General features: G+C 47.0%; 1 protein-coding gene across 3 annotated transcripts; it reads right to left on the bottom strand.

Annotated features, from left to right (window-relative positions):
* Positions 1-975: 975 nt before the first annotated feature.
* Positions 976-13,817, bottom strand: LOC142564151 (uncharacterized). Of its 3 annotated transcripts, XM_075675021.1 has the most exons (4): positions 12,990-13,817; positions 10,364-10,850; positions 3,570-3,822; positions 976-1,971 (listed from the first exon to the last, which is right to left on the bottom strand). In XM_075675021.1, exons 1-4 carry the CDS (start codon positions 13,412-13,414, stop codon positions 1,934-1,936), a joined length of 1,203 nt encoding a protein of 400 aa, XP_075531136.1. In that variant the 5' UTR covers positions 13,415-13,817; the 3' UTR covers positions 976-1,933. The 3 variants fall into 3 exon arrangements, with proteins under 3 accessions (XP_075531136.1, XP_075531138.1, XP_075531137.1); XM_075675023.1 differs by lacking the exons at positions 10,364-10,850; positions 12,990-13,817 and adding an exon at positions 4,745-5,075; XM_075675022.1 differs by lacking the exons at positions 10,364-10,850; positions 12,990-13,817 and adding an exon at positions 3,920-4,708.
* Positions 13,818-13,901: the final 84 nt, after the last annotated feature.

Below are 13,901 nucleotides of genomic sequence, written 5' to 3'. Positions count from 1 at the left end.
AGGTTGTGCGCCATTTCGTTCACGGGAAGGCAGGAGTGTGCGGGTGCCCATATATGTCAATGTCTCGATCTTCACGACAGTTATTTAAAATTCTCAGCACTTCTGCTGAGATTTTTCCTTTTGCATAGTTCTTGACGGCTGTCTTGGAGTCGCTTACTACGATGTTAGCCTGCTTGGAGGATATTGCCAGTGCTAAGGCAGCCTCCTCTGCCTTCCCTGTTCTAACTGTGCCACTTACTCTGCAGTCACCCTCTAGATTCATACCAACTATCGACATAGTCTGTCTATTTGCGTATTTCGCCGTGTCCACATAGACCACGTCCCTGGCACTACGGACTCTTTTGAGAGCTCTTGCGATTCTTCGATCTTGGTGAAACTCTGGGTGCATGTTTCTGGGGATTGGGGGTATATTGGGGGTAGATGTTCCCCTATTTTCCTTGGGATGTTCCTCCGCACTCCGTGCTGTGCTTCGTAGGTTATTCCAATGTCATCCAAGATTCGTCTCCCTGTCAAACTCTGTGCAAGCCTTTCGTACTGCGCTGCTCTCTGTGCCTCAAAAAGAAGCTTGCGATAAAGATAAACATACAAGGGGAGGGTGAAATCACAATTATCCAAGCAGTGTTTCGCTTAAAAGAAAATGCACAAATTATGCACAGTGTCAATTCCATTCAGGTGTTGGATTCCAGGGACTGCTGCATTTGGTTTACTGACACATGGACGTAGAAGATAATTTTTCTTGACAAGTTGGCTAGGACTAGTAGCTTATTGTACAAAGAGTGCACATAAGGAAAATGACAGAATCGGCAGAGAGAGCATATTGTCTGCAAACTGATGTTCATTACCTCATGTCTGTCCCTCAGTGCAGTAAGCAATGTCACCCAATTTGGGTCAGCGAACGTGCACTACAGGCGATCCTGTACCTAGACAGGGCTGCAATAAATGGAGAGGTACTGTATAGGGAAAAAAATGCACGCATTCCAAGTCAGCACAATTTTATTTCATTGCACTAGAAATGGCTTCAAGTTTATTAACACTGCATAAATATATATACACATGGCACTATAAATCCACAGAATAAAAACAACCACAGTGCTCAGAAGTTGTTCCTAAATAAATTACATGCACTCCTTACAGAATGAGTAAACAAGCACAGTAAACAGTCCACTCTTGCCAGTGAAAAATTTATTAAGGAGACGCACACTCGAAAGACAACCTTAAACATCAAGCACTTCAGAGGAATGTCCATGAATGAATCCTAACATATAAATAGTAAATGCAGAAAAAAAAATTTCGACTTTTTGAGGTACCGGGTCTTGCAAGACTTGTGAACCGGAACACACACACACACACACACACACACACACACACACACACACACAAAATGAACATGTGCAGTTTTTGTCAGAAGAAATTAAACTGCTAGAAGCATGAGTATTAATGAGCCCAATTTCATGAAATGTCGCATTCTGAGAAACTCCTGGCTAAAGGAAAAGCTGGAGCGTAAGGACAAATGTTTGCCTACCATTCCAGTGCTTTCAAGCCATGCACATGCAAAAAAGAAGCCAATCCTGGGTCGGCTAACTTGACTCAAGATCTGACATCTTCACTGTGGCTGGTCAGCCTTGGCGTAATGCAATAACCGAAGGCCAGGTGGCAGCAGCATTATCACATGAACAGGTCATCGGTTTGATGCATCTTAGCGAGGTGATATTTAATTGCCTAGCTCGACTTGCCATTAATGTAGAAGTGAAACACGAGCGCAATAAACCAGGTAGCCATGGCCTCCTCTGGAAACTCCTCCAGCATCGTGTTTCTGAAGGTAAGGTCATTGCAACGGCTTGCACATATCAAATAAATGGCTTCAGGGGAATTTGTTCTTGAGGACTAGCTTCAGTTGCACATAACTGGCTCTGGCACAAATATATCTTGTTTGTCATAAGCTCTCTTCAAACTTCTGTGGGCTAGACAGTTCTGAAAAAGAGCAAAACATTTCGAGCATTACCTTACGAAGGGATTTTCTCAAAATTTATTCACTCCTAAACTCGATACTGTAATATCTGCCGATACAAAAAACAAAGTGAGGGACCAATATTCATGAGGGACCAATATTCATGAGACACCAACACTTCGATTTGTGAATGCGATAGAGAAGAAAATGTGAAATGCCAAAATCCGGAAGAAAAATAATATTCATGCTGCTGTGAATTGCACCCCCTTGTCACCCATGCATTGTCTCTCACGATTTCCCGATTAGCGAGGCAGTCGCGCCATACTTCGCTCCATTTGCAGTGTGCCACATAAGAGATTGCCCGTGCCAGCCAATATATATAGCGACAGAGCTGCGCTCAACTTTCGCATTAGGGAGTGACGACACTCTACTGCTTCATCCAAAAGAATGTACATTGTGACATCTCCACAATATGCTCAGTTTCATGCACATACACGGTGAAATGCAAACATTTAACTCATCTGCATCGCCACAAGCTATTGCACATTGGAATGATCTTTCAGACCACATAGCATCCATGTTGAACTGTGAAACATTCCACAATAATGCCCTGTACCCCTAATACAGTACAAGAATGTTTGTGTATTATAACTCTGTTTCTAATGTTTGTATGTACTACAAATGCTACCTACCTTTGCATTGGGTGTTAACTTTTTTTTCTGCTCTGAATAATATGTTGCCCCCCTTACCAAACACCCTTCAATGGGCCTGTAAGGAATCGTGAGTATATAAATGAATGAATAAATGTATATTTATTAGAAGAGAACATGGAGATCAAACTTCTTTCTTTTTTCGCGCCAAAACCCCAACACCAGCAAGTCACTGTGATGTCAGGAATTTTGAAGCACTTTTGTTTTTTGTTTATGGGTCGTTACGGCCCAGCAACTATGTTCTCGAAACTTGGCAAGTTCAGCCTTTGGCACTTTTAGAATTCCAACGTAGTAAATCTTTACTGATAAAAAATGGCCTAGGTCTGAGCAGAGGCTGTCAAAATCCACGAGCTGGTTTGACATCATCAAGGCGGTGTCGGCACCTGTTCTTTTTTGTGTTTTCGCTAGCTTACAGGCCGCTCTACCGATAAGAGCGGGGGTTTTTTGGTACTGGAGAATGGCAACTTGCTGATACAGCTCAAATTAACTTTCTTCTTATAGCGTCCCTTTAAGCCTGGAAAAAACTTCGAAAGGTATAAATGGTGCCTCATATTCATTCAAGGGTAAATCAGTTTATAGACCTTTGTTGACAAAAAAACTTGGATCATGCATTTTACGAGAGGCTAGTGCCAATTAATCTAATGGTCCCACACACTCATGGCCTTCCCTTAGCTTCCATCATTCCTACCGTGGTTAAGTTGCGCCGACACACTGGTGTGCAGCAGTACCCACAATATTGTCCATCATCACAATGAGCTTTGGTAATGCTAACCACAGGTAAACGTGGTAATTATGGTAATGGTGAAGCGAATTTTCAACCCCAACCAAAAGCCAGTGACCAGGGTTTCATCAAACCAGTTCCACCTGCTTACTTGCAGAGTTTAACCATCCCGCAAAATGTTAGCATTTACCTGAAATCTTTCGCACATGGGGGCCACTGTCCTGGGCATCAAGGTCCACAGTTTGTGTCCACACGTGCACTTTCTCAGCAGCAAGCGATGTCTGGGTTGACTTGCACACATCCCTGTCGACTATTCTCGATGTCCCAACTGCAACGTCCACACGGCCGGGGAAACACCCTGTGGCCTCCGTCTGCACGGCTTTCGCAGACTCGACAGACACATTTCCACGCCTGCTGCAGCGACCAGGTTGCTTCCTCTTGTTCTGGACAGACGAGAGAAAAATCCGTATAAGTAAAAAAGAAAAAAAAATTAGCTTCAATCCACGCTGCGTGGTGGTCGGCCGGCGGAGGCTGTTTCACCTGACTCGACAGACCAATGCGTTCAAGTTTGTTTTCGCGGTATCTGCGTCGCTTGGCTGCGTTTGCCGCTTCACGATGTTCCGCGTTGTGTTGCCACGCCCGGCGCTTGCGCTCAGCCTCCTGGGCGCGAAACACGGGGTCCTGCCGAGCCCGGGCCCGGCGCCGCTGCGCGTATAGGCGCTGCTGCTCCCGTCGCTGCTCACGGTATTCGCGCCTCTCTTCAGGCGTCCTAAATGTGCGTCGCTTGCTTTGGGCAGGAACCGCTGCCTCCTGCCTGGCCTTGGCCCGACGCCGTCGTGCGTACTGACGTTGCTGTTCGCGTCGCCGCTCATCGCGCGCACGCTGCTCCTCGGGAGTCCTAACTATGCGCGGCCTTCCCATGGCGCTGTCACAACACGAATGAATTCAGTTGCTAGACACGTATTTCGTTTAATGCGTTAAAGTGCGGTGATGTCACTCTCTGCTTCGTATGCTGCAGTTGCCGCTTCCCAGCAACTGCAGCCCTATCCTTCCAGGGAAACGCATGCGGCGAACGCCATCGAACACTACGTGCTTCGAATTCGTTCGAACGCGCCTTATGATGATGATGATGATGGCACAAACCCACAGTGAGCGACACGCCACGAACCGGATGATGAAAAAACAAGGGAAAATAAATGAGTAATCGCAGATGAGAAAGAAACCGATAATAACGATAAATGAAACAAAATATTGCATAATGAGGTAGTCAGCCTTGCACAGACAGGTGGAGTAACGCGATTAAAAAACTGGCAATGGCCTAGCCCAGCTATGCCAGGATATACGTAGCGTAAAGGTACGGTGCACCGACGAGTCTTGGGATCGTCTGTTGATCTTGATCCTGTCTTGATCCTGCCGCTGTTGTTGGGAGGCCATAGCACGGCGTTGAGCTTCTCGGCAACGTCTTTTCGCTAGGCGTTCTTCGCGTTGCTCCGGTGTCTCGGCCGCACGTTTTGCCTTGGCACGCTCGTTCTTTCGACGCTCGACGGCCAACTGCCAAGCGACAACCTCGGGGTCCGAAGAATTTAGGTTTTCCAGTCTTTTGCGCCTACTGGCAGCGGCTCGACTCTCCTTAACTTCCATGTCGAGCGCGCTGCATCAACCGTCTCTCCCGCGCATTTATACGCACGCTGCGCCCTCCTCGCGCATGCGCAGTGCTGCGCGGCGCCGCAGTCGTAAATGCAGCAGCGGGCCAATAGCGGGCGCACACAGCACCGGCGCGTCTGCGGAGACTGCGACGTCACACCTCTGGAATGCGCCGCAGTCGGCGGCGGCGAGGCAACGCAGCTGCGCCTCTCGTGACGTCACGCGGCTCTCGCGCATGCGCAGTATGGCAGGCGCAGGAACACGCGAAGCTCGGCTCCAACCCGCGTAGTGTAGCTTTACGCTACAAAAAATTAGCAGTGGCTTAGCTTGGCTATGCCAGGATATAAGTTGCGTGGGCTAAGGTTAACTGTATAGTGAGTCAATTGGCAAGCCTTGACATCATCGACGGCATCTTGTTGTTGCTGCTGCTGAGATGGTCGGGCATGTGGCTCAGCCTCCAGGCGACACCGCTTTGCTAGACATTCCTCCCTTTGCTCCGGTGTCTCCGCAGCACGTTTAGCCTTTTTTATGTTCGTTCTTCCCACGCTCAACCGCTAATTGCCAGGCAGCTACTTCGGGATACGATGAGTTAAGCTTCTCCTCTCTTCTGCACTGCTGAGCAGCAAGTTCGCTCTCCTTCTCCATGGCTATACCACACTGGCAAACGCCCCGCTATATGTATACCCCCACAGAGGCACTGCCCCCACTGATACCTCTGCGCATTTGCACAAAATGAGAGGCGCTATCACGCGGCTCTGGCGCAGCGTCAACTGCGCAACGGAGGCGCACAGCTGGGCACCCCCCTGCACCAGTGCGTCTGCCGCGGCTATGATGTCACTCCTCTGGAATGCGCAGACAGGCGAGGCCTGCACGCCAGCTGTGCGCCGTGACGTCACTGCTCACGCATGCGCAGCACGGCTCTCCAGGAGCCACACGAAACTGGGCAACCTCGGCCAGTGTAGCTCACACTATTATTTATTTCGAAGTTCGGGATTGGCTGCTCTGTGCCTCCGCTGTTCCCAAGTTCGGAATTTGCAGTTCTACGCTGGCGTAGAGCTTCCGCTTCTTTCTTCTGATTCTCGGGGTTCGCTTCTCTCCACAGGCATTTCGCTGCTGTTCCGTTAGCGCGAAGCGAGGGATTAGTCGCTCTTCGACGGCACTGGCGTTCCCAGGCGAGTGCGCGCTGACGTTCTAGCCGTTCGGAGTCCGCTGTTTTCCGAGCGGGTACAGGCTGGAGTTTACCGGCGAGCGCACTGGGACGTCCTAACCGTTCAGCGTACATGGCACGAAGTCTGATCTATGGTGCGATGGGCATGCCCTCTCTTATATACCCTTTTCCTCTCGCCTCCTCCTCTCCCACCATAATAATAACCTAATTACTGTGAGTTCATGTTTTTGCGATTTGAACTTTCTGATTTGATAATCTATCGAAGGAGGAATTGCTCAATCATGGAAAATGGGAAATATTAATATGGTAATCTTTCTGTGTCACAGGGCTAATTATACATGGCTCAGCAAACATCATCCTAATACCGATGATTCAAGCGAAAGTAGAACAATACTGTTTAAAGGCAGCCCTAAATTACAAAGCTGAGGGCCCACGCAGCGGACCCTCAACTCCGCCATAATCCTCACCTGAGACCCCGAGGTAGTAAAACAAGTAGCCATAGCTCTGGCCGTGCTCGATGGCAAACAGGAAGTGATCTGCAGTGACTCCAGACTGGCCATCAAAGCCTTCGAACTTGGCGGCATGTCCGACCAGGTGTTACGCATCCTCTGTAGTGCGGATCCAAGCACCCTCAAGCACCACACTGTGATCTGGTTCCCTGCCCAACCTCAACGAGATCGCCCACAACGCAGCGTGTGCGCTTACTGACTGCGCCGCCCCCGGGCAACCCCATCTTGTCGAGCTAGAGGACAATTGGGATGTGTTCATTACGTACAGTGAAATTACAAAACAGTTCTAACTGGGGCGTCACATCTTTCCGCCACTACACCCCGAACTTAGGCCGCAGGCGATAACACTACGCTTACTACAGATGCACATGTACCCAAACCCCGCCAAATTACACATTTTCTATCCCGACGCGTACTCCAGCGACACGTGCCCCTCATACGGAGACATGACAACACTCACACACATTCTCTGGGAGTGTAGAAACGCTCTTCCCAACTACCTCAGACAAGCGGGAGAAGTCCCTCAGAAGCTCACTACTCGCCGACCAGCAATGTATCGTCCAGCAGGCCCACGAAGTGGCCGCCAGGTACTCCCTGTCGGTCCCTACGCGGAAGACGCTCGCTATGTGCTAGGCACGTCATGCAGGACCATAATAAAGTTTTCCAGTCCAGTTTCCGAACATCATTTTCTTCGAGTAGAAAACCACCAACACAATAGTAAAAAGTGATCGACGGATTCCGGCTCATTGCAGAGGTAGCATGAAGGGGATACTGCCAGACCACATTTGTGCAATTAAAAATTAAGTGGTCGAATACGACAATGCAGCTTTGTAAATGAGACTTCGAATTGTCAGTTAGGACACCACTGTCGGTTCCAAGAATAATTTAGACGCATACAGTCCATAAATTTTTCTAAGGAGAGGCTTTTTCTGTCTTTGGTCAAGGAAAACTGCCCTTATCTAGCTGCAGTGATATGCGCAGTTGCCAGCAGCACAGATATCGACAGACCATTTAAAAAATCTCGTGCGAGAGAATCGGCTACTACACTAAGATGAATGTCTTGGTGGCCTGGTACACATACTAAATGAAACAATATACTTGAGTGGAGCGGAGCTAATGGATAAAATATGTTCAAAGCTGCCAGATTTGTAGATGCAATAAGCATGTTGCATACAGAAGGAGGATCTGTGACAATAAATGTAGCATAAAAGGGTAACTTTCACAAAGCAAGAATTATTGCCAGGTGTTCGGCCTGAAAAGTTCATGTATATTCGGGCAAGCAAAGTGAATAAAACCAATCGAGGGTTGGTGAGTAGATTCCCACATTCGCCTTCTCTTCACATGAGGAAGCATCAGTCGCTATTACATTTACTGGAAAATGGGCCAAATAGTCTTGCAAAAGGACATTCAAATATGTTGGGGGCAGCAAATTAGTGTTACTGGGAAAAATGTCGGCAAATTAAATTTTGAGTGACAACCTAGACCTATAAACGGAATGATTTCTTGAATACTAACAGTTAAAGGTGCTAATTGTGCCTGCACAAATACAAGCTGTCGGGTATGCAAACGTAGGCATGTGTTCTCAAAAATGAATTTGGTTCACAAATAAACACATACTGTGTGCGTTGTAGAAGAGATTCACAAGTTCTTAATTAGGTTTGAACCAGCATGCGGAATCTCGTGCGAAGAACCTGGCATGTAGCCATGCCTTGCACTCTCAGGACGGTGACAGCTTCACAGGTCCTGGTACACACCCTCTAATGGAGAGCAGCCAAGAGTCGTAGTGGTGCAAGCAAAACGCATATTACAAAGGACTTTCAGAGCTTAATAAATGAAACCAAGAAGAAAGAGCATGTAATTGAGCGCTCAGTTGTGAATGAAATATCTAGTGTGTATTAAAGAAAATGCACTTTAACCTACAGCTATTAATAGCTCCCAGCACTTGTTCAGCTTATCTTTTATCCAATCCAATAAGGGCACACTACAACAAGATTTAAGAAAGGCAAGAAATAGGTCCCATATTAAAGGGCATCGCTAATATTTTCGAAGAAAATTTTTTAACGTGCCTTGATGCAGGTGGTGCATAATGAAATGTGCCTTTCCAGCGTTTCTCATTCATACTCTGCTGACAAAGAGCTGATCAGAGTGATGTCTGCAAAATTGCAGCACTGAGATGGATGGTTTTAGTGCAGCAGTACTGCTCCCAACTACTAGATTCCTGCCAGGGATTATTGCTGGTGTTTTTCTCAGTCAACTGGGACTAACACACACAATTACAGCTGTAAAATGTTATAGTATAAACACAATATGTTAATTTTTGCCAGTGTGCTTCTGAACCAGGACAAAATGCAGCGGTATTGGGAGCACACCATTCAATCTGGAATGTGTTCCACATAAATCTAGGCCATAGAGTTCCATGATGGATATACTAGAAGAAAATCTTGTGCTTAGGCATCCCCAGTACAGCTCTCTATCCAGTATTACAACGATGGATGTCAAAACTTCTTCTCTTTGACTGAACAACATTCTGGGGCTGTATTCTGAAGCTATCACTTTCACCATCAGCGTAGGCTGATTGGCTGTTTTAGCAAAATCGGATGGGCTGATTGGCTGGTTGAGCACTAAGTCATGTGATTTTGCTCAACCAGCCCATCAGCGTTCCTGACAGCAATGCTGTCGGCGAGGCGGTAGTATCGTTGAAATGGTTGGTTTCAGAATACGGCCCCTGGGTACTTGTTTTAACCTTATATATATTTTGTCAACTCAAATTTGCTGTATGGCAATGACAATAAGCCATATGTATTACATAATGCCTACCTTTATATTACTTTCAGAACACCAATATATTAATATGAGTTTAAGGTACCTAAAACAGACACCTGTAGTGAACGCTGGCAGCCTTGAGGCAGGTAAGCAAGCTAAGCATTGATGTCATGGGACATTGGAACACCGCAGTTCGCATTGGTGGGCCTTGTGACAATGTAGTCATACTTAAGTAAATATAGTTGTTTATAGAAGACGACATGCTTCGTTTCCCATTTCTCACTTCCACACACCCGTGGCGTGTGCCACTGACCAAAAGCCATGCAGATCTGCCGACAGCACATATTCACTCACTTATGCAGCCAAAATTGTATAACAAATTGATATGGTAGCTTATGTAAATATTCCAAGATGCCTTGAGCACCCAATGTACTTTTCACCTGCCTTTTTCCACCTACTCGGTGTGCCTGGCTGGAATAATCTGATGATAATGTAACGTCTATCTTAACACTTCCATTTTATGCTTTGTCAGTTGTTTGACCAAGGTTCCACTTACACTATCACTGCAAGTTGCTGGTCATTAGTGGTGCATGACAAAGGAATAGAACCAGGTAAAAAGAATTGTAACATCAAACTGGTCCTGTACTTTAAAATAAATCTACGTGGAAGCTTGGCAGCTGTGCTGCTTGCTTCATCGCTGCATGTGAATCGGTGTTGGCCGGTCTACATGATCTGTGCACGTGCATTGTATGGCAACTTTCTGGCCATTTGCCTAATTTTCCTTCTATGTCACCTTGATCCACGCATGCAACTGAATATATTGTGGGTTTGGGTGCAGTGGCTACACAAGTAACTGTTCTGACGAAGCTGTTGGAAGCATGAAGAGCAATGAATACTTACGCAAACAGCAGGAGTGCCATCGGAGGCATCCAATTTAACTGGGTTGGCCATCGATGCATTTGGAACAAAGACGATAGCATAGTCCGAGAGAGGCCTGGTCAAGCCGCTACGTCGTAAAGCTGCTTCCACAACAGAAACGTTAAGCTTGCGTGACCCGCGTTTCTCACTGAACTTCACTTTCGCTGCCATTTGAGAGGTAACTGGTACACGAAGATTGAAGTGCCCATGTACAGGGGCCAAGTCCATAAGGCCTTGACTGCTCTTGTGTTCTGCCAAGTCTGATGCCTGTGGTGACTGTCCACCGGCTTTGTCATGGCAATGAGCCTGCCGCGTTATAGCACTTGAAGCTTTCAGAACTGCTGTGGCATGCTCTCTCGTTGTTAATTGGCCATCTTCATTTTGTTGGGCCCGCTGAAACTGAGTTGTGTCAGTTGCCACGTGCCTTCTTGGCATGGCGACATCTTCAAGCTTGCGGGAAGGTGTGTGGCTGCATACAGATGTTTGTAGTACAAAAGGTCAGCAATGGTAAATAAGTCTGTAAAGTCTGCAGCATGGAATGCAATATGTGTTTCCAAAATACTCTTCAAGCCTACTTGAGGATTGTGCCAAGAATAGGTCATTGTGAATGCCTGCCCAAGTTAAAGTGTACAACCAATGTCTTGAAAATGTATAGGAATTCTACTGGGAACAACACCAGAGAATACCTACAACTTGGAAAACAATGCTCCATTGCTGGCACAATCCCGTAGCTAGGAAAACTTTCATTATTTGCTGCTGTGTGACCCGAGACGCCTGGGTTGTGCCACACTGCTGCTGTTTCTGTGCGCCCATCCTTTACCTCTGCATGTTCAACATGAGCTGACACAGCTGTGACCAATGATGACAATGTTGATGGTCAATATCTAGAAAAATAACCAGTTCTGAAAGGCCTGCTGGTATTGGCTCCACTACCATTCCTGTGCTTTCACGTAGAAAATTGGACCGTTCATACAGTGACATAGTCGTAACCTAACTAATACGTTAAGCTATTCACCTTTACCTTGCCTATTCTATTTGCCCATAATGTAGCAATTCTATTTGTGTATTTGTACACTTCTCTAAAGGAACACTGAATTGCAGCGCTGTCCACAGGTGTTAGAGGGGTCTTTTTAGTATGTTCATAGTCTCTTTAGTGGCATGTGCCGTGAAGCTCACTGAATGTCATTGTTGATCACGCAATATGACATCACAGATGCGATCTTTTCCCACCAATTGGTCATGGAGCAAGTTTGGCGATGGTTCCAAATTCATATGAGGTAAGAAATACAAAAACGCTCACAATCCATGTGAGCATGAAATTGACGCTCTGCATTTCGAGAGACGCAACAACAACAAAAGTTGCATTACGGCAAGTTCTTAATTCATCATTTTGGCATACAACAGTAAAATTTATCTGGAAAAGAACCTACATTAATTTGTAATAATTTTAAAGTTTTGTGATCATGCGCGGTCACTGTCATTCATGCATGTATATGGGTATGTACCGCTTCAGATAAACATTTGTTAAAACTTAGCACTTGTGTTCTCTTGCATCCTCTGTCTCAAGTTTGTGCTGTTGTTCCGAAGCAACAAGGGGACTACGTCTGCAAAGTACAGTCACAGTTGGTGCTTCCTTGTAGGCGCTCTAGATGGTGCGTTTAAAGAGGGAAAAGGTGGAGATGGTGCTTCTTTATTTTTTCTAGGGATCTTTAGGTTGCGCAGCATTATGATGCCACCTATTGAGTCCTAACAAGGGCATCGCATCAAGGCCTGCCATATGTCCTCGGAGTGGGTTAGAGGATGTTATGCAGATTCCATGCATAGTTGGAATCAATGTTATGAGATATAGCATTAATGATATGAATGCTCATTACTGGAATCAAGTGAAGGCAGGCATGTTCAATTCTCAGCATCTATTGCCAACTCCACTGTTAGTAGCATACATAATGACACCGTTATGGAGCTGCACGGCGTTTCTTGCGTTGATCGGTGTCCTCTGCCAGTATAGATAGTTTTCATGTGACGTCACGGACGCAGCTCTCACTGTGCTAGTACCCAAACATGGCGGGTGTGCATTGTATCATGTGCGCATTGTTTTGCTTATTGACCGTGACTGTTTTTCAGCGGTTTATTACTGTTATCGCTTTGCTGTTCGACACAAGATGGACCCATCGTCCTGTCATGCTGTCACATTTCTCGATTACACTCCTTGTCGACGTGCTAGTACCTAAAGATGGCGGCCGCGATGCTGTCTGTGCAAACTATCTATAGGATTTGCTTCCCAACACTGAACTCACTGTTGCTGTGCTAAGCCACACTGAAGGTAAGAGCCAATGAGCAAGCACAACACGCACGGCAAGTGGAAAGTGTAAAGAATAAATGTGAGCTCGGCATTTGGATCAGCACAATGCAATATTGCTGCACAATGAAAAGCACCAGAAAAAAAAAAAACACTGTCAGCATCAATGTTGCCTGAAGCACTTTGTGATGGCAACAAACACCTGCATGAACGTGGGACACGTCCTAGGCGCAGCACGGCTATCACGTACAGACACTGCGCACCGTGTTGAACTTCAGTACGGCTAGGAAGTGTTTCAGTAAGTAGTACCTGTCGCCTGCCGCTGTAGATATTGGCGCGCGCTGCTGTGTCCGTCGCTGAACCTGTTCTTGCTTACTAACTTTTATCTGCGCCAAGAGACGTGCACGCTCTTCTGCCGACCTATTCGACGCATGACGCCTCGCCGCTTCTCGCCCTTGTGCCACATGCTTTTCGAACTCTTCTGCCGGCATACTGGCCGCTTCTCGCGCTTGTGCCAGGCGCTTTTCGCGTTTCTCTGCCCGCATAATCGACGTTAGCAATCCAGGCGTTCCTAGCTGTTCCTGCAACCGCCAACGACTCGTCGCTTGGCGCATCTGCTCCAAACGCCGCTCCCGCTCAGCACCAGTCTTGGCAGCATAACGACGCCGTGCTGCAGCAGCTTTACGCTTCTTACGCTCTTCGCGCTGCTCGGCAGTAAGTGGCCGTCGAGGCATCTCAACTAGCGGTAACCGTTCGAGCACTCCATTTATTGGTTGCGACGTTAACTACGCTACGCTGGCTACACTGCGTTCGACCGGTTCGCCCAGTGATGCGATATAAGCGGTTTTAACGCACATGCACGAGTTTTCTCCCGGCGTGCTTTAAAAAGTGCCGCTGCTACCGCTCCATCTGACAGACCCAGCATGTCTCAGAACACCCAAACACCTGTCACGTGCTGCAACCAGCGAAAGTGGCGAAACTGGCGAAAACATAGCGTCCGTAGGCGCCGCCTGCGTCTGTTTATCTAGAGGGCGCCACTACTGGCGCTAACTTTCAACTGCTTTCAACAAATGTTTATGTACCACCCTGAGGCTCTTGCTGACGGGTGCCTATTCCAAAACCTTATTAATAAGCAAAATATTTCCCGAAGCCTTGGCTACATACACTTGCCCTCGATGCGGTAATTTAGCAGACTTTCTCTGGTGGTGCCCCGCGTTGCGC

Source organism: Dermacentor variabilis, chromosome 11 (genome assembly GCF_050947875.1).
Source record: "Dermacentor variabilis isolate Ectoservices chromosome 11, ASM5094787v1, whole genome shotgun sequence".
Lineage (NCBI taxonomy): Eukaryota > Metazoa > Arthropoda > Arachnida > Ixodida > Ixodidae > Dermacentor > Dermacentor variabilis.
The sequence above is the reverse complement of the archived record's forward strand: the minus strand, read 5'-3'. Positions and strand labels throughout refer to the sequence as shown.